Source organism: Patagioenas fasciata, chromosome 1 (genome assembly GCF_037038585.1).
Source record: "Patagioenas fasciata isolate bPatFas1 chromosome 1, bPatFas1.hap1, whole genome shotgun sequence".
Taxonomy (NCBI): Eukaryota; Metazoa; Chordata; class Aves; order Columbiformes; family Columbidae; genus Patagioenas; species Patagioenas fasciata.
The window spans coordinates 15,821,072-15,846,193 of record NC_092520.1 but is presented as its reverse complement, the minus strand read 5'-3'; the positions used below and the strand labels follow the sequence as shown (position 1 = coordinate 15,846,193).

Here is a 25,122-nt window from a genome sequence, read left to right as displayed (position 1 = left end):
TGATAATTTAATGCTTTTAGTAAGTGTCACAATATCATTTTCTTTGTTGCTTCATAAAAATGGCTAACGTGTAAGAAATTAAACAGTTATAATAAAAATTCATATTGATTACCTATAATAGACATAGATTCCTCAAAGTAATTATAGAAATATTTCAAACTGCTGAGTTAAAAATACATATATGGTGAAACTGATAGATTATTCCCCTGAAAACAACAAATAAGTTGGAACTTTTAAAGTTGACTGTCAACCTGGCGCCATGGTATACAACTTTTTCCAAATAATATTTCCTGTGCGTTATTGAAATATATATTTCTCTGTGTTACTGTTTTTTTTTTTACACATTTTTATTCTGGAAAAGGTCAATGCAATATCCTTGTGTTTTATAACCTCTGTTGCAGCTGGGGAGGATAATGCGTGGACCATTTATGAAGTTTGTAGCCCATGCAGCCTCTTTCACCATTTTTCTTGGTCTACTTGTCATGAACGCAGCTGACAGATTTGATGGCACCAAACTCCGACCTAATGAAACAACAGGCAATGTAAAACAGCTATTTAGGATGAAAACATCCTGTTTCTCATGGATGGAGATGCTCATTATTTCTTGGGTAATAGGTAAAGTTTAATTTTTGCTTAAATTTGTCTTACTGTGATTTCCGGGGAGCTGGACCAAATTTAATCTGTTGCTATTAATGTTATGTGTAAAAATTGCAACAAGGGGAGTATCTTCGGCTGGCTGCTTTCCCACATTGGCTTTGTGTTTCTCAGTGGATATCAGCAGGAGTCCCATGTGCCTAGTTAATCACAAACATTCTGGTTAAGGACTTGGGTGAAATCTGCATCATCTGAAGATGAATGAATTCAATATTACGAATATCAAAGCAAAGTGTCTACCAGTTTTCTGGGAGTTTTTTCGTTGGTTTTGGTTTGTTTGTGTGGGGGTTTTTGGTTGTTTGGTTTTTTTGGGGCTGGTTTTTTTTGTTTGGTTGGTTGGTTTTTTGGGTTTTATTTTTTTGAGTCAGGGTGTATCAGCTCCCAAGGGGAAGGTTTTCCACCTCATGGGCCAAGTGTTTTTTGTGTCCAGTTGTCTCTTTCTGCTAAAATTCTCTTATTTTTCAAGTATTCCTGCAGAATTGATAATGTGTAGCTGAATGTGTTATTGACAAAAGAGAAGCAGAATATAGACGCCTGAACATTCAGTGATAGATTTTTCCATCCCGATGTGAGGATGAGATGAATATGAATATCACTCTGAGCTGAGCCATTCAATTTGGTGGTGCAATACTATTCAACGTAAGAACTTGAGCACCAACCCTCAAAAGCACTTTAGGTATCTGATTCTTATTTACAAGTCTAATACCATTTATTACAGTAGGACTTACTTAAATGCCCAAATATATAAAAGATCTGGGTTCTGGTTGTTAGTTAAGTCAGCAATATGGAAGAGTTCAATTCCAGCTAAGTAAAATCTGTTTCCATTCAAGAGCTTAAGCATTTAAAATATTTTGCTTTTGTGAGCTCTTTGTGGTTGAAGTGGGAGCCATTCGAACACCAACTGATTCTTATAGCTTTAAAAGACAATCTTTAGTTATTTCATGGCAGAATTGTATATAAATTAATCTAATTTTCTATTATGGGAAAAACATGTCACTGAGATTTCCAAATATTCTATAAACATCAGTGTTTTCATCTGATAGTAAATAAGTAAATAATAATTTTCCAATTTAAAGTTCTAGTTTGCAAATTCATCTATTTTTATTTATTTCAGTGTCATGTATTAGATGGTTTATGAAAAATTGATTCAGTGCATACTGTTGTAGAATTCAGTTACTGTAATTAACATTATAATTGTCATGGGAAAACAATGAAAAGTTCCCGCAGACAATTCGATAAGTGCAAAAAATGGTGACATTATTGCAATTCAGTTTTTAATTAACTCTCTTTAGAATCCTAGAAGTGTATTTCATTATTAAATAAATTTTATCTTGAAAAGGAAAATTATTTGCTTAATAAAATAATGCCATAAACTTATACTGTGATCCTATATTTTGTTATTAGGGATAATAATTGGGAATCAAACAGATACCGTTGTTCTGTTGAAGAAGCATTAGGTCTAATTCTTACTTTCATGGTTATTTGTCACATATATTTGCAATTTCAGTAGGACAGACTGTACCTAGGATACTGTGAAAATAAAAAAATGTGAGATCTGCTATTAGTTCTACCACTATATGATCATGCCAGAGCTTTTCTGTTCTTTCGATCTCTCTAACAGATGGTAGTACTCACATCTCATTGTTCTCTTTGAAAGCTTTTGTAGTTGTACAGCAAAAGACAATATGAAAGATTGTTATTATTACTCACATGAGAAAGAAGTACTGGAATGTATATGAATTGGCAGCTTCAAGGGTTTTAGTTTGTGTCCAAACTCCCACTGATTAAAATAGTTTTGAGTTTGAATGCAACCAAGAACATTACCTGTACATAATAAAATATTGAATGAAACAAAAGTGAAGGTAAAAGTACACACTGTTTTCCCTGTTCTGTCTTATACAGGCATGATATGGTCTGAATGTAAAGAAATTTGGTCTCAAGGTCCAAAAGAATACCTTTTTGAGTTATGGAATATGCTTGATTTTGGTATGTTAGCAATCTTTGCAGCATCATTCATAGCAAGGTTTATGGCATTTTGGCATGCGTCCAGAGCCCAGAACTTCGTTGATGCAAATATGAAAGATCTGACAAGTCCAACACTGGAGCCCAGCATAAAATACTACACCTATGGTGAGTTGATTGCACATGCTTAAGACTTGCTTCTTGGGCCAAAAGGAATTGATTTGCTGTTAGTACGTCTCCCATACTTTAGTTCCACAATGCACTGCTCAAGAAATTCCCGTCCCTTCTTCTCTTTCTTATCCCTGCTATTTGATCACAGTTCCCTTGGCTGTGCTCATGCATCCCTTTGGGGACTGTTGTAGACATCAGACACTGAAATGATCAAAGATCAAAATACCCGCACAGTCACCCCACCCTTTTTCAAGATTATTTTAATCCAGGTCATGTCATCTGTTCAGTTACTTAATGCTATCCCACAAACACTTGTGTTGGTGCAACCTGATGTACTGTAGTGCGGGGGCAGGACTAAGAAATAGGTGCAGGAACTTCTTAAACCTGCTTTGCCAACATAACCAGTATATCTTTTATATATATTTTGTTCAGAGACTTTTATATTATTTTAATATTTCTCAATCCACTCTCTTTACCAGTGAGAGATAAAAATATTAATAAACTTGCTTCACATACATGAGAAGTGACTAGAAGCTATTTTGCCCAAATGAGAAAGAATTAAGCTCTGTTTACTTGTATTCACTCTCAATACCTCCACATCTCTCTTCCGTTTATTAGATATTTGTCTCTAGATACTGAATTACATCAGTTTCTATTCTATGCCTCAATTACTATTTCTGATAAGATAGCATTTCTTCATTATCCAGGCTGTAGAAAAAGCAGAGCAATTAATGCATATATTCTGAAACCCATTAAATTGTAGTCTTATAAATTTTACTGGGAAATTACAAATCTCACATAAGTTTTAAAAACAGCTCGTTAAATATTATTTTAGTTTTCAGTAACACCCACTTGAAGAATTTGCTGTTGTTTATGTTCACAGTTTCTGGGTATGACAAGGACAAGTCTTGTAACTTATTTGCTCTGTATAATATTGCATCATGCAGCAAGGCAGTTTCTGTTCACATCAATCATGGGTTGTGACTCTGTTATGCACTTAAGCAGAGTTGAGCCATTTTTTTAGTGTTTGCATGTACACTGAAGTCTGCTTGGAGAACATCTATGCATGATCATACTAACATGGATAATATTAATAGTGAAAGCCACAGTTTTTATAATGGGCTAGCAAATATACCTTGGTGGACACCAGGCTGAACATGAGCCAAGAATGGGCCCTTAGCACAAAGAAGGCTGCACTAGGCAAAGCATTGCCGGTAGTCAAGGGAGGTGATCCTTCTGCTCCACTCAACACTGGTGAGCCCGCACCTGGAAGACTGTGTCCAGTTCTGGGCTCCTCAGTACAAGAGCGACACGGACAAACTGGAGACAGCAAAGTGCCACAAAGATGACGAAGGGACTGGAGCATCTCTCCTGTGAGGAAAAGCTGAGAGAGTTGGGACTGTTGAGTCTGGGGAAGGCTCAGAGAGGATCTCATCAATGTGTATAAAAGACCTGAAGGGAGGGTCAAAAGAGAATGGAGCCAGGTTCTTCTCAGTAGCACCCAGTGAAAGGACCAGAGGCAATGGGCTTAATCAGAAGCAGAGGAGGTTCCATCTGAACATCAGGCAACACTTTCTCACTGTGAGGGTGACTGAGCACTGGCACAGGTTGCTCAGGGCGGTGGTGGAGTCTCCATCCTCGGTACTGGGCAACTGGCTCTGGATGATCCTTCTGTAGCAGGGGGGTTGGATCAGATGACCTCCACAGGTCCCTTCGCACCTCAAACTTTCTGTGACAATACAGCTCATCTGGGAACCTGAAAGATATATGGCTATGAGCCCATACTGAAACATCTACCATCTTTGATTTTAGTTATCCATGAAATCTGAGGTAAAGCTAACATAGGTATGTCTGGTTATGTGAAGATGCACAGTGTTTTGCCATACAGACATTTTCTTATTTGAATATAGTGTGTAGTAGCCTTTACAGTGAGGAACTCAATAGATGAAATAATATGCATATACCTACAAGAAACACACAGCACCTAACAAGGCAATGAATGTGTGATAACTGAACCTCACTATGCCTAAACCCAATACTTTGTCATGATACTTGAATAATGTCATGACAGTGAATTCCTTGAAAAATATTATTTTCTGCTCTATATGTGGACATTTTGAATAATGCTCAGCATTACTGGGTATGGGTATATTATAAAGCTGTGCAAATAGCTGATTTTTTATTAAATGGTTATTTGTTAGTTAACAGCTCAAATCAGTGTTTTTCCAAATGCTAGTGATTTCTTTCGTTGCAGTATAAATTCTTTCATTTTCTGGAATTTACAGTAGAGAAAACACAGATGACAACACTCTTCTGGGATGTGGTAAACCCTTCCCAAGTTAACCTCTTTGCCCGAAGCACAACAGTGAACTGAATTTAAGCCTCCCACCTTGTGGGAGAATGCCTTCATCTCCAGCTAGGAAGTGTTTGGAATGGTATTGCTTTGGATTTCTCCTTCTGACACTTTTCTGTAAATATTTCTTTAAGTACAGGTTTGAACCTGAATATTCCCCTCTTCAGCTGACTGTGTTCCCTATCCAACAGCAGTGTCACCTTCCCACATAATCCAAAGGGTGTTTGAATAATTCACACAAGTGGATCAGATTCAGTGGAAGAGACTGATAGAAATGATGATAGAAAAGGTGATAGAAATGGATGTTTGGTGTATGGCAGGAAAGGACCATTAGCATTTCACTTTGCATAAAAAGATGGAGTAAATAGAAAGAGTAGAGAAACATTATTGTTCCACAGTTTTGGAGTTGTGGGTGGCATTTAATGATCCCAAGTGCCCACAAAGAAACAGTTCATTTCAGATAGCTCAAGCAAATCACATTTCTAATTTACTCAATTTTCATCACCTCACCCTGTAAATGGAATTTTTCATAAATTCTCTAATACGTTGGGATTCAACTCCCCAAAAGTTCCAAATTTGTGTAGCACCATTGCATTCACTTCTCATTTACACTTAATGGTTCACTGTTACCAAGAGAGAGTACTTCGGTGAATAACCTAAGGTAGACTTTGAAATACTGACCAAAATTCTCATCTTTTGTTTCTAGCCAGAATGAACTGGGACCCGTCTGATCCTCAGATCATATCTGAAGGCCTGTACGCAATTGCGGTAGTATTAAGTTTCTCCAGAATAGCCTACATCTTGCCAGCAAATGAAAGCTTTGGACCACTGCAGATATCACTTGGCAGAACTGTGAAGGACATCTTCAAGTTCATGGTGATCTTTATCATGGTGTTTGTGGCTTTCATGATAGGCATGTTTAATCTCTATTCCTACTATCTGGGGGCAAAACAAAACGAAGCATTCACAACGTAAGTAAAACTGATTAAACTGTTATGATTGTGGGCTATTTTTATGGGAAGATGTTTGCTTGCATTTTATGTATTGTTTACTAGTTGTTCTATTAGGTAGGTGTCTCTTAAAAATTTCTTTATCCTGGGTTAAGTAGTAATTTTCTCTCTTGTTCTGGTGCTTAAAGGGTATATTTAGAATCAAAGGATGAGCTCTTGATCTGAACAATACTATGATAAATCAGGAAAGGTAGGCTTGGAAGGGGAGATGTAGTTGCCCATTACATAAGAGAGCAGCAAGAATGCCTGTTCCTTTGCCTAGGGATAGATGATGAGCCAGTGAGACATTATATCCCAGGATTAGAGGGCAAACCAACATAAATGACGTTGTAGTGGATTTCTGCTATGGAATGCCTGATCAAGAAGACAAAGTAGATGAGGCCTTCTTCAGACAACTGGAAGAAGCTTCACATTTGCATGCCCTGGTCCTCATGGGGATTTTTAACCACCCTGGCACAAGCAGTCCAGGAGGTTTCAAGGAGGGCATTGACAATAACTTCCTGACAGAGGTGGTTGAGAAGCTGATGCGGAGAGGAGCTTTGTGACACATGGCTTTTGCAAACAAAGAAGAACTTATTGGGTGTGTGGAGGTTGGAAACAGCCTTGGCTGAAGCATGAGATGGTGGAATTCAGGTTCCTGAGAAGAGAGAACAAAACAAAGAGTGGGACCACAACCACGTACTTCAGGAGAGCAGACTTGGGGCTGTTCAGGGAAGAATCTTGTGGGATAAGGTCCTGAAGAGAAGGGCAGTCCAGGGATGCTGGTTGGTTTTCAAGAACTGACATTTCAGCGCTCAAGGCTGCTCCATCTCAGTGGGCAGGAAGTCAAACGAAGGTGTCATGATGCCTGTGTGGATGAGCAAGAGTGACTGATAGGCCAGCTGCTTGTGATGCAACTCAGAAGGACCTTGACAGGCTGGAAAAATGGACCAACAGAGACCTCGTGAAGTTCAACAGAGTGAAATGCCATGTCCTGCCCCTAGGGAGGAATAACCTCTGGCACCGGGACAGGCTGGGGCTGACTGGCTGGAAAGCAGCTTGGCAGAAAAAGACCTGGGAGTCCTGGTGGACACCAAGTTGACCATGAGCGAGCCAGCAATGTGCCTTTGTGTCAAAGCAGCCCAACAGCCTCCAGAAGTACATCAGACCCCTTGCACAGCACTGTACATACATAAGATGGCCTGGCAGTGCAATCTGTAATATCCCTCCATGCTCAGTGCTTGTTCCCGGGGTTGTTCAGTGATCTGGGGACACAGGCTGGGTCAGACCCGGGCTGGCAGGGCAGCATCCTCCCTGTGAGGATGGTCGGCACCAGCACGGCAGAGCACAGCATGGCAGCTCCCTGCAGCATGTGGGAGCAAGGCTGGTTCCTCCATCCAGTGCTACTGTTACCGGTAACTGAAGCAAGGTAATCACTACAGTGTGATACACATGGTAATCTAATCTAATCCCTCCTTTAAGATCTGCCTCTCCATAGTTTCCAGTGGCAATAACCTAAATACATTCCTTTTTTCTTTTTTTGAATCTGCCTGTCAAGAGTTTTTTGATATACATTTGTCATGCCTCCTGTTTCTGGTTGTGATTTTAAGATAGATCACTTGAGTGGAAACTCACTCCTTTCCATGCTCTGCAGCCCTTGCCCACTTAATTTCTGGCTGTTACAATGTTCAGACTGTAGCTGTTATGAAGTGTACTCAGACAGGAAGCAAACTTGGCCACAAGGAAAAAAAAATTCACTACTTTTTTATTATTATTTATTAACACAATAGATAAAGTACCTAAAACTGCAACTCACAGATGGAATACTACTAAAATATTATAAGCAGAGAATTCACAACTAAAAATAATGAGTTTCTTAACTTTTTTTTCTTAACAATAAAATCCAAAATGTCCTTTGCAATGCCACTGTGTTTTTGGACATGGGGAACTGAGAACTCTTCACCAAAGCAAGAGAAAATACATCTGTGACAAGGTGGAGATACTTAGGAAAAGATAACTCAGAGGTTTGGACTTATATATAGAAACTGATTAAGACGAAATACATTTTATTTGTATGAACTAACCTGAAAAAAAAAAAAAAGCAGTGTCCCTATACCATCTCTTATTACCTTTACCCTGGATTTGTGGAATAGTGAAAACTCAACTTGGAGGATTATGGTCTGTGAGCCTCATTTTGTGAAACATCCTGACTTGCAGTCAGATATCCTGTCTTGTTCACAGTTTTGGAATATTAGTCGTCCTAATGGTGAAATAATTAATACTAAATGAACTAATAGTGCAATTAAAATGAAGTACTTACAGGTTAATTGTTTTTGTTATTCGTATTCACATTACCAGCAAGCATGTAGCATGTAGATTAAAGTAGTTAACAGCTGAATCATTGTCATATTCTTTGGAGAATGTATATATATCTCCTAAACTCAATCAGATGGTTTTACTGTCAGTCCTAAATATTAGCAATCTTATATCATGCAACAACCTGTACCGATTAAATCAGATAGTCTATTTGTTCTGCTAAATTGCTTTATGGTAAAGTTCTATGTAATGATAATGGAAAAATTTGTGCACTGTGTAAAAATGGTAACTGGCAATTTATACAATAAGAATATCTAGCTTTTCTTCAGTAACATATGCATGTGTTCAATTTCTCCTTTCAGTATTGAAGAAAGTTTCAAGACATTGTTCTGGGCTATATTTGGACTCTCAGAGGTTAAATCAGTTGTCATCAATTATAACCACAAATTTATTGAAAATATTGGTTATGTCCTTTATGGAGTCTACAATGTTACCATGGTCATTGTCTTACTGAACATGCTTATCGCAATGATCAACAGTTCATTCCAGGAAATCGAGGTAAAAATTCCATTTGTGATGAAATATCACCACATTTACTGTCACAACTAATTGCCTAAATCTCCTTGAAAATTTTCTTGTTGACATCTTATTTAAGAAAAAGAACACACGGGCTTTTGGAATATATTAGGAAAAAATATTAATTTAGCTATTAATTTATTATAAAATAACTGGAAATTACCCATCTGTGTGTGCTTGCAATAATAAAAAGTCCTTTGCGCTAAGAAACTGCTGTTGAACTGTGCTATGCTCCTGAAGAGGACGGGCTATGTTGTGTGACTTTATGAATCTTTCATTTGCCTCTAGTTGTAGTTATTATTTCAGTAGTGTCCCTCTTACTGCAAAGATACTCTAGTTTCTTTGCCTTGACCTTGCAAGCAAGTCTATAACATGCTGTTTTCTTCTTTTATTCAAACTGTTGCTCTAGTCCTCTGCAGTCAACGAAACTTGACAAAGTAATCAGCAGGGCTACTGAAATTCAGCACAAACTTTTGCATGCCATGGAAAATAAGGGGCTAAATCATTATTACTGTTTAGAAAAAAAAGGAAACAGATCTCCAAGAGTTAGGGCATCCCAATCTTTTCCAGGTGACGCTCTTGCCATGAAGCAGCAGGCTCAGTTTGTTTGACATTGCTCAGGTTTGGGGCTCTGATTTGGGGCTGTAGCCTTGTCCAGCTTGAGCAGGACCAACACACATTCTCTAGGGAGGTTCAGATGCTTCTGATTCAGGAGGCCACAGAATAAACTGTGAGATTCAGAGCAATAAAAACCAGGCTGTTAATGAAAAAAATTGTTGACTGAAAACTAAAAACAGCTACAGCAATATTGAGTCATGTCCTTGAACATGATGTCAGTCCTTTCTGCAGAAAACCCTCTTGAAATTTACAGGGAGGAATAAAGTGAGTGTTTTGGCTATTGTAAATGCTAAATGTAAACCATGGTGATGATAGCATACCTGATTTAATGATATATTCCAGCAAGTGGAAGGAATTAGGTAAGAATCACCTCTTTTTTTAATGTCGTGTTTAAACGTCATGAGTAAAATTTACACTTAAAATTCCGATACTATGTCTTCTTCACAAAAAAGATAATAAACTAATTGCTGCAGAAGAGACCAGTAAGATAAGAAATTAGAGGTGTAGTCTCATATGAGAGATTTGCATTTTTATTATGTTAACAGGGGATTTTTCCATTTTATTTACTGAGCATGGCAGTATTCCAAGCAAGCGACTACTCAGTCAGGCCCTGGCTGATGAATTTGAGTGTTGCCTTGAAGCTTTAACTTGGGCATTGTATCATGTTCTTTTAAGTCAGAGCTTGCTTTCTTACCAAAGTGTTTACAAAGAGCACCAAAGAAGGAGATCTGACTTTGTGATCCTGTATTGTGGATTATTAGCAATCATTCTTGAGTAACCAATGTTTAAATCAAATCCACTTTGTTCTTCTGTAATTGCATAATTTTAAATGGATTAGTAAGAACAGTTCCATTCATTGCAATTTGGTTTTCACAGATTATAAACAAGTTCTTGATCTGTTTGAGATTAACTTCAGCCAATTACATCCGAGTCACATGTGAAGTTTAGCTAGAGCATCTTCAAAAGTCAAGATGGTATTAACAGTGTATTAATAGCCATGTTTCTGCTTTACAGGATGATGCTGATGTAGAATGGAAATTTGCAAGGGCTAAGCTTTGGTTTTCTTACTTTGAAGAAGGCAGAACTCTTCCAGTACCCTTCAACTTAGTGCCAAGCCCAAAATCTTTGCTGTATCTCCTACTCAGAATAAAAAAATTGATTTCTAAACCATTTCTGTGCCAAAAGAAAAGCTTTCAGGAAGATGCAGAGATGAACAAGGTAATTGTATACTGACAGCTGATTTTAAAACATAAGTCCAATTTTAACTTACTTTTTCTTTTTGACCTGTTTTTTCTGGTAAATTTCTCTACATACTTAGTCCATACTGAAGTCAGTCATCATATATAGGCTGAAAATCTTACTTTATTTTTTAAATATAAATATCACAGTATCACAGTATCACAGTATGTTTGGGATTGGAAGGGACCTCAAAAGATCATCTAGTCCAATCCCCCTGCTGGAGCAGGAACGCCTAGGTGAGGTCGCACAGGAATGTGTCCAGGCGGGCTTTGAATGTCTCCAGGGAAGGAGACTCCACAACCTCCCTGGGCAGCCTGTTCCAGTGCTCTGTTACCCTCACTGAGAAGAAGTTCTTTCTCAAATTTAAGTGGAACCTCTAGTGTTCCAGCTTGATCCCATTGCCCCTTGTCCTATCATTGTTTGCCACTGAGAAGAGCCTGACTCCATCCTCGTGGCACTCACCCTTTATATATATATAAACATTAATAAGGTCACCCCTCAGTCTCCTCTTCTCCAAACTGAAGAGACCCAGCTCCCTCAGCCTTTCTTCATAAGGGAGGTGCTCCACTCCCTTAATCATCTTTGTTGCCCTACGCTGGACCCTCTCCAGCAGTTCCCTGTCCTTCTTGAACTGAGGGGCCCAGAACTGGACACAATATTCCAGATGGGGTCTCACCAGGGCGGAGTAGAGGAGAAGGAGGACCTCTCTCGATCTACTGCCCACCCCCCTTGTAATACACCCAAGGATGCCATTGGCCTTCCTGGCCACAAGGGCACAGTGCTGGCTCATGGTCATCCTGTTGTCCACCAGGACCCCCAGGTCCCTTTCCCCTACACTGGGTCATTCCCCAACCTATACTGGAACCTGGGGTTGTTCCTGCTCAGATGCAAGACTCTACACTTTCCCTTGTTAAATTCCATCAGGTTATCCCCGGCCCAACTCTCCAGCCTGTCCAGGTCCCACTGGATAGCAGCACAGCCTTCTGGCGTGTCAGCCACTCCTCCCAGCTTAGTGTCATCAGCAAACTTGCTGATAGTACACTCTATTCCCTCGTGTAAATCGTTAATGAATATATTGAATAATATTGGCCCCAGTACTGACCCCTGAGGCATTCCACTAGATACTGGCCTCCAACTGGACTCCGCACCATTGACCACCACTCTCTGGCTTCTCTCTTTAAGCCAGTTTGCAACCCACCTCACTACTCGATTGTCTAGACCACACCTCCTCAATTTAGCTGTGAGGATGCTGTGAGGGACTGTGTCAAAGGCTTTACTGAAGTCAAGGTAGACCACATCCACTGCTCTGCCATCATCCATCCACCTTGTTACATTCTCATAAAAGGCTATGAGGTTGGTCAAGCATGACTTACCCTTGGTGAAGCCATGCTGACTGCCCCTAATGACCCTCTTATCCCTGATATGCCTTGAGATGACACCAAGGATAAATATCTGTCTACACCTGTAATCAGTCCAAAAATACTATTGTAAATTTACAGTTCTTCCTTCTTCCTGTCAAAGAATGAGAGAATAATTCAGGCCAGGAGAGACTTGAGGAGGTCTCTGGTCCAACCCCTGCTCACTGCAGGGTCACCTCAGATCAGCCCGGGTTGCTGAGGGCTTCATCCAGTCTGGCCTTGAAAACCTCCAGGGATGAAGACTGCAGAACCTCTTTGGTCAGCATGTGCCACGGTCTGACTGCCCCTCATGGAGAAAAAGTTGTTTCTTCTAGCTCTCATTTGGATTTGTTGATAAAGATATTTAAAAGGGCAAGTCCCAGGACAAAACCCCTGTCCAACCCTCTAAGCCCAGCCATCCAGCCACAATTTTGCCCATCTAGTTGTCCACCCATCCGGACAGTAACATGCTAATTTGAGTACAAGAATACTCTAGGATACTGTTCCCAGTCACCATCTGCTCTTCCATGTGCCCAGAAATATGCTCCAAGAGGACTCAGTCCATTATTTCACCAGTTACCAAAATGAGCTTGAGTGGCCCAGATAACTATTTTTGGCCTTTTTGAAAATGAGTTTGGCATTTGTCTTTCACCAGCTTTTGGGGACCTCACTCAATCTCCGTGATCTTTTAAAAAATGATAGCGTGTTTGCAAAGACTTTATCTGCTCTCTCAGCATCCGTGGATGCAACCCATTAGGCCCAGTGAACTTGTCTGGGTCAAGTTCTCTCAAGTAACAGCTGGCTTGACCCTCTTCCATGACTGGTTGTTCTCCTCAAACCCCTTCACTAAACACATAGACCTTGCAAACTGTTGGTGAAGCACGAGGCAGAGAAGACATCAAGTCTTTCAGCCTTACCTGTGCCCCACAGGCCCACCTTTCCCTTGTTCATCCATATACTGCTATTGTGGGAGTCAAAGCTCTTCTTACTGCCCTTGCAAATGTCAGCTTAAGGTGAGCTTTGGCTTTTCTTCCACCACCTTCACATGCCTGGGCACAGTTTCTAAATTCCCCCTTTGTAGCCTGTCTCTGCTTGCATTGAGAAGGCAGCTTGCTTTTATTTTAAAGTGGTCTGTTCTCTCTTATTTACATGACAAGTACAGTAAAAACACTTGAGTTGATTCTTTGCTGTATCCCATGGGCTTATTTAAAGAGTTCGTAGTCAGTCTGTTTTTCCTGCAGTGTCTTGGTATAAATTAAATTATTTGCTTTAGGAGAACAGGGGGCACAGCGCATGGTGTAAGGTGGTATTGGAAGTGTAAAGACTAGCACGAGTGTAACACCTTAGGAAAGAAAAGCTTTGCAAGACAACTGATGAGATGTAGTGAGTAGAAAGGTGAGCATATGGTAACATTCACACACACAAAAATGACAGATTTGTCATGGTGGCAGAATCAAATGTGTCATTTGTGGAACTTTGTAATGTGGAAGGATCTTTGTTAAAACAGGCAGTAGTCTGAGCAGAGGCCTTCAAGGTTTGGAGTTCTTGAGTCTATAGTCAAGAGTCAGTAGGCTGAGGGTCAGTAGAGAAATTACATGCATCTGTCAGCTCTCTGTCACCAATGTGAGAAGCGCTTTTTCCATCACAGGTGTCAGTTGAGGAGTAAAAAAGAAAAGAAGCTGGTTGCAATCCTAGAAGGAAAACATGGAGCTGAAGGGGAAAATTTGTCTCTGACAAGCTTCTGCCTCTGGTTAAGTTCATAATAGTCTATAAAAACAAACAGATATTAAAGGAACTGTCATCAAAGTCAAGATTGTTATTAACTTGAAATGTAATCCTAATGTATTTAAGACCCAAGAGAGGTGATGCCACATTTGCTGAAGTTTTTGATGACTCTGACGTTTGCAAAACTTTTCATCAAGCTGCTTGATACAAACCGATTTCCTTACTTCCAAAAATGATAAAGTCATCACTGAAAAATCATGACTTCAAGGATATGCATGTAAACTTTAAATTGAGCGATGGTGAAAAACAAAAAAACAAAGGATTTTTTTTTTCCTAATTCACTTAATTTGTGACTTTGAGAAGCACATATGTAAGTTAGAAGCTTATTTTTAATAACTTTTTAAAATGAAATTCATGTTCCCATAAAACAGGTATTCTTAAAAATCGCATTCTTGCACCCGAAGGAGCAAAGCTGGATTCTTATCATTCCTTTCCAAAATTATATGACTAGCAATTCATATGGCTAGAAAGTGTAATAATTACCAGTTCTAGGTAAAACAGTTACAGTAGTGTCTGCTTTTACAGCAGTGCCTCTGAAAGAGAGCTGTGAGGATGCAGCCATGGTTTATCAGAATTTTTTACTAGCCCTGAATTAATTTTTAGTCTTCAAATATTAATGCTTTCCACTTGCTGCAGATTGTAGTATAATTAACACTAAATGAGATGCACTTACTCCCCAGCCAAAGAAGCTATAAAACTGCAAATCAAAAAATCAAATTACAAAAAAAAAAAAAAAGCTTTTATGTTGGAAAACATAGAGCAGCTGAGTCATATCTATTAATTCCTCAGCTTTTGCAGCATAGTGGCTCATATTGCCAGATGATTACATTTTTACTTACCTTTCGGACCACCACATACTGTGGAGCTGACTTTACCCGAATCTTAGAATAATAAGCAGCATTACTTAGAATGTCCTGAGTCGGAAGGACCCACAGGGATCATCGAGTCCAACTCCTGTCCCTGCATATGACAACTCCACAGTTCACACCACGTGTCTGAGGGTGTTGTCCAGTCTCTTCTTGAACACTGTCAGGCTTGGGGCCGTGACACCTCCCTGGGGAGCCTGTTCCAGTGCTCCAGCACCCTCTGGGTGAAGAACCTTTTCCTAATGTCCAACCTAAACCTCCCCTGGCACATCTTCCTGTTGTTCCCTTGGGTTCTGTCATTGGTCACCAAAGAAATCAGCACCTGCCCCTCCTCCTCCCCTTGTGAGGAAGCTGTAGCCACCATGAGGTCTCCCCTCCATCTCCTCTTCTCCAGGCTGAACAAACCACGTGATTTTAGCTGCTCCTCATACAGTTTCCACTCCAATCCCTTCGCTGACTTTATAGTCCTCTTCTGGATGCTCTCCAGTAGCTTTAGATCTTTTTTATCCTATGGTGCTCAGACCTGCATACAGTGCTCCTGATGAGGCCGCACCAGTACAGAGCAGAGCAGGACAATCACCTCCCTTGGCTGGGATAAGAGAAAGATTAAAGATTTGTTAAGACCAGACCCAGGACTTGGTGGCTGTGGCTGTGCTAGTAAATTAGAGGTGACAGGGAGCTTACCCAGTTCAGGAATGGCTTGCCCCTATTCATGTAGTAGCATTGCTGTAACCTATTGCCCCCAGACCATTCCAGTTGCCAAACAGTGCCTCAGAAGAGAACCAGGTGCTCTGGTGCAAGTCCTACTTGGGAGAACACTAAAAGTTCACTGGTAGAAGACATTGCAGGGCAGTACCCAGAAATGTTAACACATTGGTGTTTTAAACATCAAGTGAACAAGAAACTCAAACCAAAAAAGGGGAGAAATACATGAAAAAAGAGAGTTTTAAAGAAACCCACTTTGAGTTTTATTCTAAATTGAAAAATTGCCTTGTGAATGAGAAATTTTATAGTTCAAGAGTCATAGAATTTGTTCATCTTCCTGAGCTGAAAGCAAATTGTGGCAGATGGTGTATTTAAGTCTTTTTCTTAAAACATGGTCCTTCAGAATAGAAATAAGGAACAACTAATTATTGAAATAGTTTTAAACCCTCACTCAAATAATAATAATAAAAAACTTAACTTTTACTTTCCTAGTATAAAACAACATTTCTGAAATTTTCAAATTGTCACAAGTGAGTACAAACTGAGTTGTTTTCTGGGAACCCACAATTCTGGTCCAAGCCGGTACAATTTACTGGCATTCCAAGTTCTCAGCTGCTTCTTAAAACTGGATTTTAAGATGTTTAAAAAGTGCTACACAAGACAGCTGGGCTGATTACATTACTATTCTGATTTCATCGAATTTTAAATAATACTAGAAAACGAGAGAATGAGAAACAAGTTTATAGAGGAAGGTGTTTTCTAAGTGCAACTCCAGGTATGCTGCATTTCTTCCTTTACACAACACTCCTGGAGGAGATTTTTTTGTTTGTTTGGATTTATATAATTGTTTTATTTAAATTACATTTATTTTCCCTTCCAGTTACTCATGTGCAGATGTTCAATATATATTAACTTAAAATATGAATTATAGTTCAGTCATTAATGTGACAGGCTGAGTTTACTATAGTGGTAATTCTTGGGAGAGGAAAAAGCCATCGGTGTGAAGATTAAAGGGAGTTTAAAAATTTTGTGTAAAAATGAAGTTATCATGAAATCTTGGCCATCTCTGCCACCAAGTGGTCGTTCAGCAATGTGCAATACTCTCCTTTTACTGTTACTCATAGGCAGATTTAATGAAGTTACACACTTCTGATTTACCTGATTTACCTGCCAACTTTCAAGGTGCAGCCTGTAGTTAATTAGAAGTACCTTATTCTGTTCAAAAAAAGCAGAGTGCTACTACATTATTTAAAAAAAAAAAAAAAAAGTGCATTAGGAAACCAGGAGCTGAAAAAGGAGGGAGATTGGTTTTCTCTTTTAATCTAGTAGTAAAGGTGAGGGCCAAGAGAGTATTATTAGTTCTAAAATCCTGGAAGACATAGTGTTTAAACTGTTGTGTAAACACAGATGCATAGTTTAAGACATTTAGATAAACTTCTGTTTTCTAAAATATGTTCAAAACATTTAAGGTAGCTTTATTCAAGCAAGAAAAAGCAACAATAACTTGCCCTTTTTATACATCTTTAATGCCATTTCCATCCAAATTCAGGTTTACATGTTAGCGATAAATATTTATTATTCATAAATCTATTTATATATTACTTTATATCTCCTATCATTGTTTTTACTTGGTCAAAGAAACATAGTCTGAATAGATATATAATGCTTTTAAAAGTATATGTATATAGACACACATACCTTTCTAAAGAAAAATCTAAATTCCAAAATCAGTGTAAGTTTTATATTAATTGGAAACATGATCCCACAGGATCCAAGACACTGCAATGATAGCCCGTGGTTTAAAACAGTAACAATTTTACTGGACTATGTGTAATTACAGAGGACTGACTTTTTAGTGACAGTCCCACTTATTCCTCATCCAGACAAATCATTTTCTATTTTTCACTTTTTTATTTTTCTTGTGCTACTGCTCATTGAACTGGCCCCATGATCAATCTAATGTAAAATCATTTATTATGGTTTGGCAGTTGCTCTTCGTTCTTACTGCAGTCAAGTCACTCAGCTTGACTCTCAGTTCACCATTTTGTGATGCTTTAGTCCCTCTCAAAGATGTAAATCGGTAATGAAGCCTGCAGACTGCGTGCTTGGTGTTTCATCAGGGAGTGATGCCCTTTCCTTTCAGCATGTGTAGTAAAGAAGGTGCTACTCAAAAATGTCAGTTGATAATATTGTGGTCCCTGGCACAAACTGCATAACCAGTTACAATCAGCCATAAGTGCAAGTGAGGGGAGGAGCAAACTTCTCATGTATTTTGTGGTAGTGGCGGTCACATTAATTACAGACAAATGCTATGAAAGAAAGGGGCAATGGAGTCACCTCTCCTTCCTTGGCTTCTCCCACACCCTGCCCTGACTCTCCCTCCTCCGTTGCCTACAAAGCTGCCTTCTCCTGAGGTGGAACCCACTCCCACACACCAGAGGAGCAAGGGAAGGTCCACAGGGATGTGGCTGCTCTGCTCTGGTCCCCTGGGCCTGTGAGGAGCAGGTGAGACGCAGAGTAAAGGGAGAAAACCTCTCAGTTCTTGCTTTCCAGCATCACAGTCTGAAAGGGTTTGCTCCATCTCTTGTGATGAAATTCTACACAGGTACGAGAACTTTATCACCGTAACTTAATACTCCCCAAATTGAGCTTAACAGTTAATGTTCTGTCATATGATATATGCATAAGCTAATTAAACCATATTGTTCTTCTGTTTAATTTGTACTATAAATAACATTTCCATTTCAGCTTGGACAAAGGAAGCAATCGAGTATAAGAAGCTCAGATGAAATTCACTTAAACAGTTTAAACAATCCTCCAAGGCAATACCAGGTAAAAAACAGTTTATTTTCAAACTGAATTAGTAGAACTGGCAGACCGACAGCATAAGGACAGTTTTGAATTTATATTAAACAACATGAATCAAGAATAAATGCACAGACCTTGTATGTATCAGAGACAAATGCAGTGATTTAGATATTTGCAGTACAATCAAAGGGTGTTTTTTCCTCTCCTCTTTGTTTCTTAAATGCTATTCTTATAGTGCAATATTTTAAAGTGCTAGAAAAATATTTTTAATTTTAAAGACAGGTTGAGTCTTCAACTGCTCAGTGCAAATTAAGAAAACAAAAAAGAAACACAAGATTTTCCCATTCCTTCTGCTGAAGCAGCTCAGCTTATTGTGCCATGTCTCTATATTTTAATATCCCAAACACTGCAAATATCTTTCAGCCTTTATGCTATCAATACAGTCTGTTTATTCTTTGCCTCTAAACAACTGCAGTGCATCTTTGTGCAGTTAAGTATAAAGAGACCCAGCACAGTCCACATAGAGCTCAGCTATTCTGGTCCAGAGGGTCCTCCTTTCCTCCCTGTAATACTACAGAGCAGGTGGGAAGGAACAAGCAAGAGCTGCCGGGACGATAAAACAAGATCATCTGAGTGAAAAAGCAGAAAGAAAATAAGTAAGCCTTTTTTAACCATAAGACAGGCTAGCTCTGCTTCACTCTTATACAGTGTCTGCACAAATCTACTCCAAAGCCTCCCTTTTCCACAGACAATTTCATTATAGGTCAGTGATAGATATTAAGATTACGAATTTATCCCATAAACATGAGGATGTGTGGCTTTGTATTTGAAACATTCTTGGATTATTAGAATAAACAATACAGCTGCTGATCTCGCAAGCATGACTGTAACAATGGTCTGGAACCACTAATCTGGGATGTTTCACAACCACCTCTAGTCAGGTCTGTTACTGTGGAGACAAAAGCAGACACATAAACCTTTTTTCTACCTTGTACTGAAAAAGAAACATTATTGTGTTGTCATGGGTTACATCATATGAAAATATTAAACTGCAAGATAGGAAAATAAGTCCTCAAAGGTAATTAGATATCTTGTTCTAATTTGAGTAATTTGAACTAATGGGAGAATCAGGAGCAGAATTAATTTTTCCTGAAAAGGTAAAATTTACATCTAAATTTACTGGCCTAGGTTCCTCTTGTTATTGGCAGAGAGGGCAGTCATTCTAATGGTGTGATTTATTTGATCAATTTGAACTGTCTGAGATGAACTGTGCTCTCAGGTTTGCTTTTTCTATCCATAAAGGGAATTAAAGGTAACTACCACAGATAGGCATATTTACATAAGAAAATATTTGCATTTGATTAGATGAGTCCCAACTGAGATGCTTAAATGACTCAGAATTATGGGTCCCATTTTCTCTAAGTCTGACATTGGGAGAAGATAAGTAATCGAATATCATATAAAAATAGATTAAAATTAACTGATGGCAAAAGGGTTTAGCAATTAACACCACTAGTCAGGGGCATTTCATTCGGTAGCAATAAAGGCTGGGTGGTTTCACGTGGAGATCAAAGCAGCAACTGTATTAGTCATTTTCGTAGACTCCAGTTGTAGGTTAAGCTTCGTGAATTATAACATTCATAAGGTGTGTTAGGTTTTCTAACTTTCATGTACATATATGTGCAAAATCATGAAGTTTAAGTATCTACTGTAGATGAAAACAGAGATTTTTGCATTATATTCATTTAACCGGGCGAGCCCTACACTGAAATGTCTGAATGCAACAGAAGGTAGCAGAGCTCATATTTTGAACTGTCACAGCAGTACTAGAAAGTCCAACTAAGGAAACTTTTTTTCTTTTTTCTCTGCAGAAAATAATGAAGCGTCTCATTAAAAGATATGTACTGAAAGCTCAGATAGATAAGGAAAGTGATGAAGTCAATGAAGGTGAGTATGCTGATGAATAGTATGTTTATCTCTAATCAGAGAATCAAAACAAACTAATTAAAGTGGTTACATATGACACTTGAAAAAAAAGTTTCCAAAATACTTGGCATGTTTACAAGTGCAAGATGTAAAATTAACATGAAATTGAAGTTAAGGAATAGATATGACATTCTGTCTCTGCTGTGCCATCAGAAACTATCACCGATCTGATGACTTCTTGTGGAAAGTGTTGCTATATTTCTAGTAATGCTCATGCATTTCCCATGGTGAGGCTGCATTTAATGGCAGCAACTGGTTTGGGGCACTCCCAAATGAATTCTCCCATGTGTGGGTTATGTGTTCTTATTAGAGATTCATATATGGGGATACACATGCTTCAGCTTTTTTTGGTGTGTGATTTATTAGCTGAAAACAGCTAGTGAATGTACTTCGCAGAAATGTTCGCATCTGTTTGCACCCCCTGATGCTGGAAAGACACTAAGTGCAGCAGGAAAAGAAGAGGACTGCTCTCTTTTGGACAGTGAGAGGCTTTGTTGCTGGCCAGGAGGACTCAGGACCCCCTGATTTGCATTATCTGCAGAAAAGGATCTGGGGGTGTTGGTTGACAGCAGCTGAACATGACCCAGCAGTGTGCCCAGGTGGCCATAAAGGCCAACAGCATCCTGGCTTGTATCAGGAATAGTGTGGCCAGCAGGACCAGGGAAGTGATCATCACACTGTACTCAGCACTGCTGAGGCCCCACCTTGAATCCTGTGTTCAGTTTTGGGCCCCTCACTACAAGAAAGACATTGAGGTGCTGGAGAGAGTTCAGAGAAGGGCAACAAAGTTGATGAGGAGCCTGAAGCACAAGTCTGATGAGGAACAGCTGAGGGAACTGAGGCTGTTCAGCCTGGAGAAAAGGAGGCTGAGTGGAGACCTTATCGCTGTCTACAACTACCTGAAAGGAGGTTGTAGCATGGAGGGTGTTGGTCTTTTCTCCCAAGTAGCAAGTGATAGGAGGAGAAGAAATGGATTCAGTTGCACCAAGGAAGGTTCAGATTGGATATTAGGAAAAAATTTCTTCACAGAAATGGTTGTGAAGCACTGGAACAGGCTGCCTACAGAAATGGTGGAATCACCATCTCTGGAGATGTTTAGAAGACATGTAGAAGTGATGTTTAGGGACTTGGATTAGTGGTGGACTTGGCAGTGCTAGATTAATGGCTGGACTTGATGATCTTAAAGGTTTTTTCCAACCTAAATGATACTATGATTGTATGACCTCTCTTGCAGCAGAACAGCAGCTTCCATCTAACAGATCATTTGAGTTTTGTGAACTGATGTGATCTCTCACACATTTTTTCTCATGCACATTTCCTGTTTCAACAAAGACATACAGAGAGAACGGGTGATAACTGTGAGATACTTGGATATACTGTTTTTTGTTTTTTTTTTTTTCCCTATGTTTCTTAGTAGTGTGATCTTCTAACGTCTGTTACAGGTGAACTGAAGGAAATTAAACAAGACATCTCAAGTCTCCGGTATGAACTCCTTGAGGAAAAATCCCAAAATTCTGAAGACCTGGCAGAACTTATAAGGAAGCTTGGGGAAAAACTGTCAATTAACTCTAAGGAAGAAGAAAGCAAGAGATAACCTATTTGTTTAAGAAATGCAACAGAACATTAACGATTCACTTAAAGCCATATTTCTGTTTTTCTGAAGTCTAACATTTCTACAACAGATTCAGATATTAGATTATTCCAGCTCTTTATTGAAAAACACAGTGGCAAATCCTCTCAGTCTGCAGTAGGGAGGAGATACCGCTTGAGTAAAGACATTTGTCTTTACCTGCTGAGGAAGAGTTAATTTGAGACTATTTTAATATTCAATTTATCTCCTTTAAAATTCCAATGGAATCTTGATAAGCCCAGTCATGAACGATTAAAAGCATAAATCTAAACTTTCTCTACATTAACTGGTTATTTTTGCAAATTTTCTTTTGTAGACATTCTTACATGTATTTTAGTGAAGCAGAAGAGGAAAATTCCAGGCTTTTACATATTTATGTCAAAAGCTATTTAATTTTTCAAGCATTCCCAACTGTCAAAAAAACCCAAAAAAGTTAGCTGCCTTTCTTAAAAATGTGTAGGATATTAAAGTAATTTATTTGAACATTTCCTTCAAGATGTAGATATCAGAATACTCAAAGAACTGTGTTACACTTTTCCCAACCTCTGTCACTGCTGGACTATCCTGAAAGATACCTCGGTTCCAATGGGAGTTAGTGCATTAAGAAAGAAATATTTTTCATGAGGTTTATTGCAAAGCTATTGGTGAGACCTGAAGAAAACTTCTTTAATCCGAAATAATTAATGCCTGAAGTTCTAATCTGTTGCAGCATTCGCAAGTTCTCCAGCTTCTATGTCTTGAACTAAAAGTAGCAAACTGCAGGGCAGGGGTCTGAGTGTAAAGCTGGTAACATGTTTATTTAAGATGGAAGATACTAAAATGTTAGGTGCAACACTATTGAATTCTGGGACTGTCATGCATCGGTGACCATGTTTCTCCACAGTTAAACTTGTGTAAATAATTGAATTTTGTTCTGATCTATCCATAGCAAACAAAAACATGTTGTTCCAAAAGGTCATGCAATTTCATCTTCTTTGGATTTGCATCCCTTCTCCTTTTTTATCACCAGAGAAAGCTCAGCTCCTGTGCTGTATTCCTCCATGTCATCAGCAGAAGCCTCCAATGCTTCCCCCTTGCCCACTGCAATGCTTGTTCTATGTCTCCTGTTTAACTGGAGAAGAGGTGGCCCATGCCATGTCTCTCTGATACTTGTGTGACTGGCCAGCTAATGTGTCTATGCAGGACAGTCAGATGGTTTCAGGCTAAATTCCATTTAATTTTTCCCTCTCATACAGTAATTTGGGTTTCTTTCTTGTGTCAGTCACCAATTCTGGGACTGTTAGAAGCATGTATGACATTGAGGATCTCTGCTCTTTTTCAAGCTTGGTTGAAATTAGTGAAAGGGCTGTAAAAAAATTCTAACAAGAACATCAAGATGTATAATGCACCTGTAGAAGCCTTGTATGTTTAGGAAACAAGGCTGAAAATGGGTGGTCAGTAATTGATTTTAAATTACCTTTGTGAAACTAATTTATTGTGGAATGTATCAGAATGTTTCTGCCTCTCCCGTTTAAACTTATTTGGTTTAGATTAATTTCTAGCTGAATTTACTGGTAGTCCTTTTTAAAAAATTGTAGGTGAAGTCACTGTATATTTTCAGGGAAAAATAAAATAGTATTAGAGCAGGTTTTGAAATCACGTTAAGACAGGTGGAGGCGAGGGGCTGTGTCCTGCCTGCAGAGCAGTGGAAGCTCTGGAGGTCGGCCTGCCCCGGGGGTTTGTTGTGATTTGTGGGGACTGCTCAGCCTCATGCTTGGCCCATTAATCCAGCCAAACATGGAGCGTGTGGGACAATCCCTGTCCTGTGGGCCTCGGGTATAATGAACTCAGGGTTTAGAAATTTTAAAACTTCTTCCTCTGAGGGAAGAGAAGTGAAATTTTGAAAGGTAGTAGAGCAGTGTATGTTAAAACCACAGTGTGCTGGCCTGAAAAAACAATGAGCTGATTCCATAACTCACCTTTGATCATGAGAAAGCATTACCTCATAACCTGCAGTGTTTCCTGCGGAGATCAACAGGGCGTGCTGCGGGCCCTGAGGTGACCCAGCTGGCTGCTCTTTGCAGAAACACTCCGGTTTCTGTGGCAGCCATTGCGTGGAAGACAAAGGCAGTTGTGGTGGCCTCGGGCTGGAGGGCAGCATGACACTGACTTCACTGCTTTTCGCTCCTGGATGGTTCCTGCCCATCTCCCCTGGCCAGGACTGGCCACCCACCAGTTTTGAGTTCCTGCTTGAGCATTTTGTGCCTGGTTTTCTGAAGCGGTGAGCACTTACTGCAGCTCTGTTGGGTGACCACGTTAGAGGCCATACTGCTCAAAACAGGTCTTCTGTTGGTCGGAACTTGAGGTAGTAAGGGCAGTCAAAGTTCACTTTCAGTAATCAAAAGTCTTTATTTCTGGTCATTGTAATGGACAATTTCAATCTGTGGTCTAGTGCTGGATGATGGTAAAAGCTTCAGTCTCCATAAACCAAATGTGAGGAAACACAGTTTAAGATCCAGGCACTTTTAAAGTGAGGATTTTTATTACAGAGGTAAAATGGACACTGTGAATTTGTTTAAGCCTAAATTTTGACTTACCTTAAAACTATAAGATCATAATGTATATATTGTATTTCATGAAGAAAATGCATATGGATTTTTTTAATTCAATGAAGATATTTTATATGTAGTTATTACTCATGGAACAATTTGTTAAATATATTTGAAGAGGTCTATTGCTAAATGTAGTGTGACAAGCAATGTAGTATTTAAAATGAGCACAAAACCAAATATATTATTCTGATTAAAAAAATTAAATGCACCAGACTCAAAATACCTTTGTGATACATTGTATGAACATGTTGGTTCTTCGCTGGAAACGTTTGGCTGCTCTAATTTGGAAGACAGCAGCAAGACAAATAACGGTAAAATACTTTAATTTGCTAGTAAGACTAGTACAAAACCAAAGTTTAACAGAGGGAGCAAAGGTCTTTTCATACTTGATTAGACTCAAGGACAAGTATTTTGTCTGCTGTGACTGTGATACTAGATGTTTCAGAAGATCTGTAGTAGGCAGCAGATAACTTGTA

The 25,122-nt window shown here is 39.1% G+C and overlaps 1 protein-coding gene across 1 annotated transcript in view; it reads left to right on the top strand.

The window, feature by feature from the left end:
• TRPC6 (transient receptor potential cation channel subfamily C member 6) overlaps positions 1-24,848 on the top strand; it is a 99,023-nt gene extending 74,175 nt beyond the window's left edge. Inside the window, exons 5-12 of the mRNA XM_065832120.2 lie at positions 402-615; positions 2,557-2,784; positions 5,847-6,111; positions 8,808-9,003; positions 10,654-10,857; positions 18,380-18,463; positions 20,311-20,386; positions 21,868-24,848. Of these exons, the coding sequence (XP_065688192.1) occupies positions 402-615; positions 2,557-2,784; positions 5,847-6,111; positions 8,808-9,003; positions 10,654-10,857; positions 18,380-18,463; positions 20,311-20,386; positions 21,868-22,019 (1,419 nt within the window). The 3' untranslated portion in view covers positions 22,020-24,848. The remainder of the gene's footprint in view (positions 1-401; positions 616-2,556; positions 2,785-5,846; positions 6,112-8,807; positions 9,004-10,653; positions 10,858-18,379; positions 18,464-20,310; positions 20,387-21,867) is intronic.
• Positions 24,849-25,122: the final 274 nt, after the last annotated feature.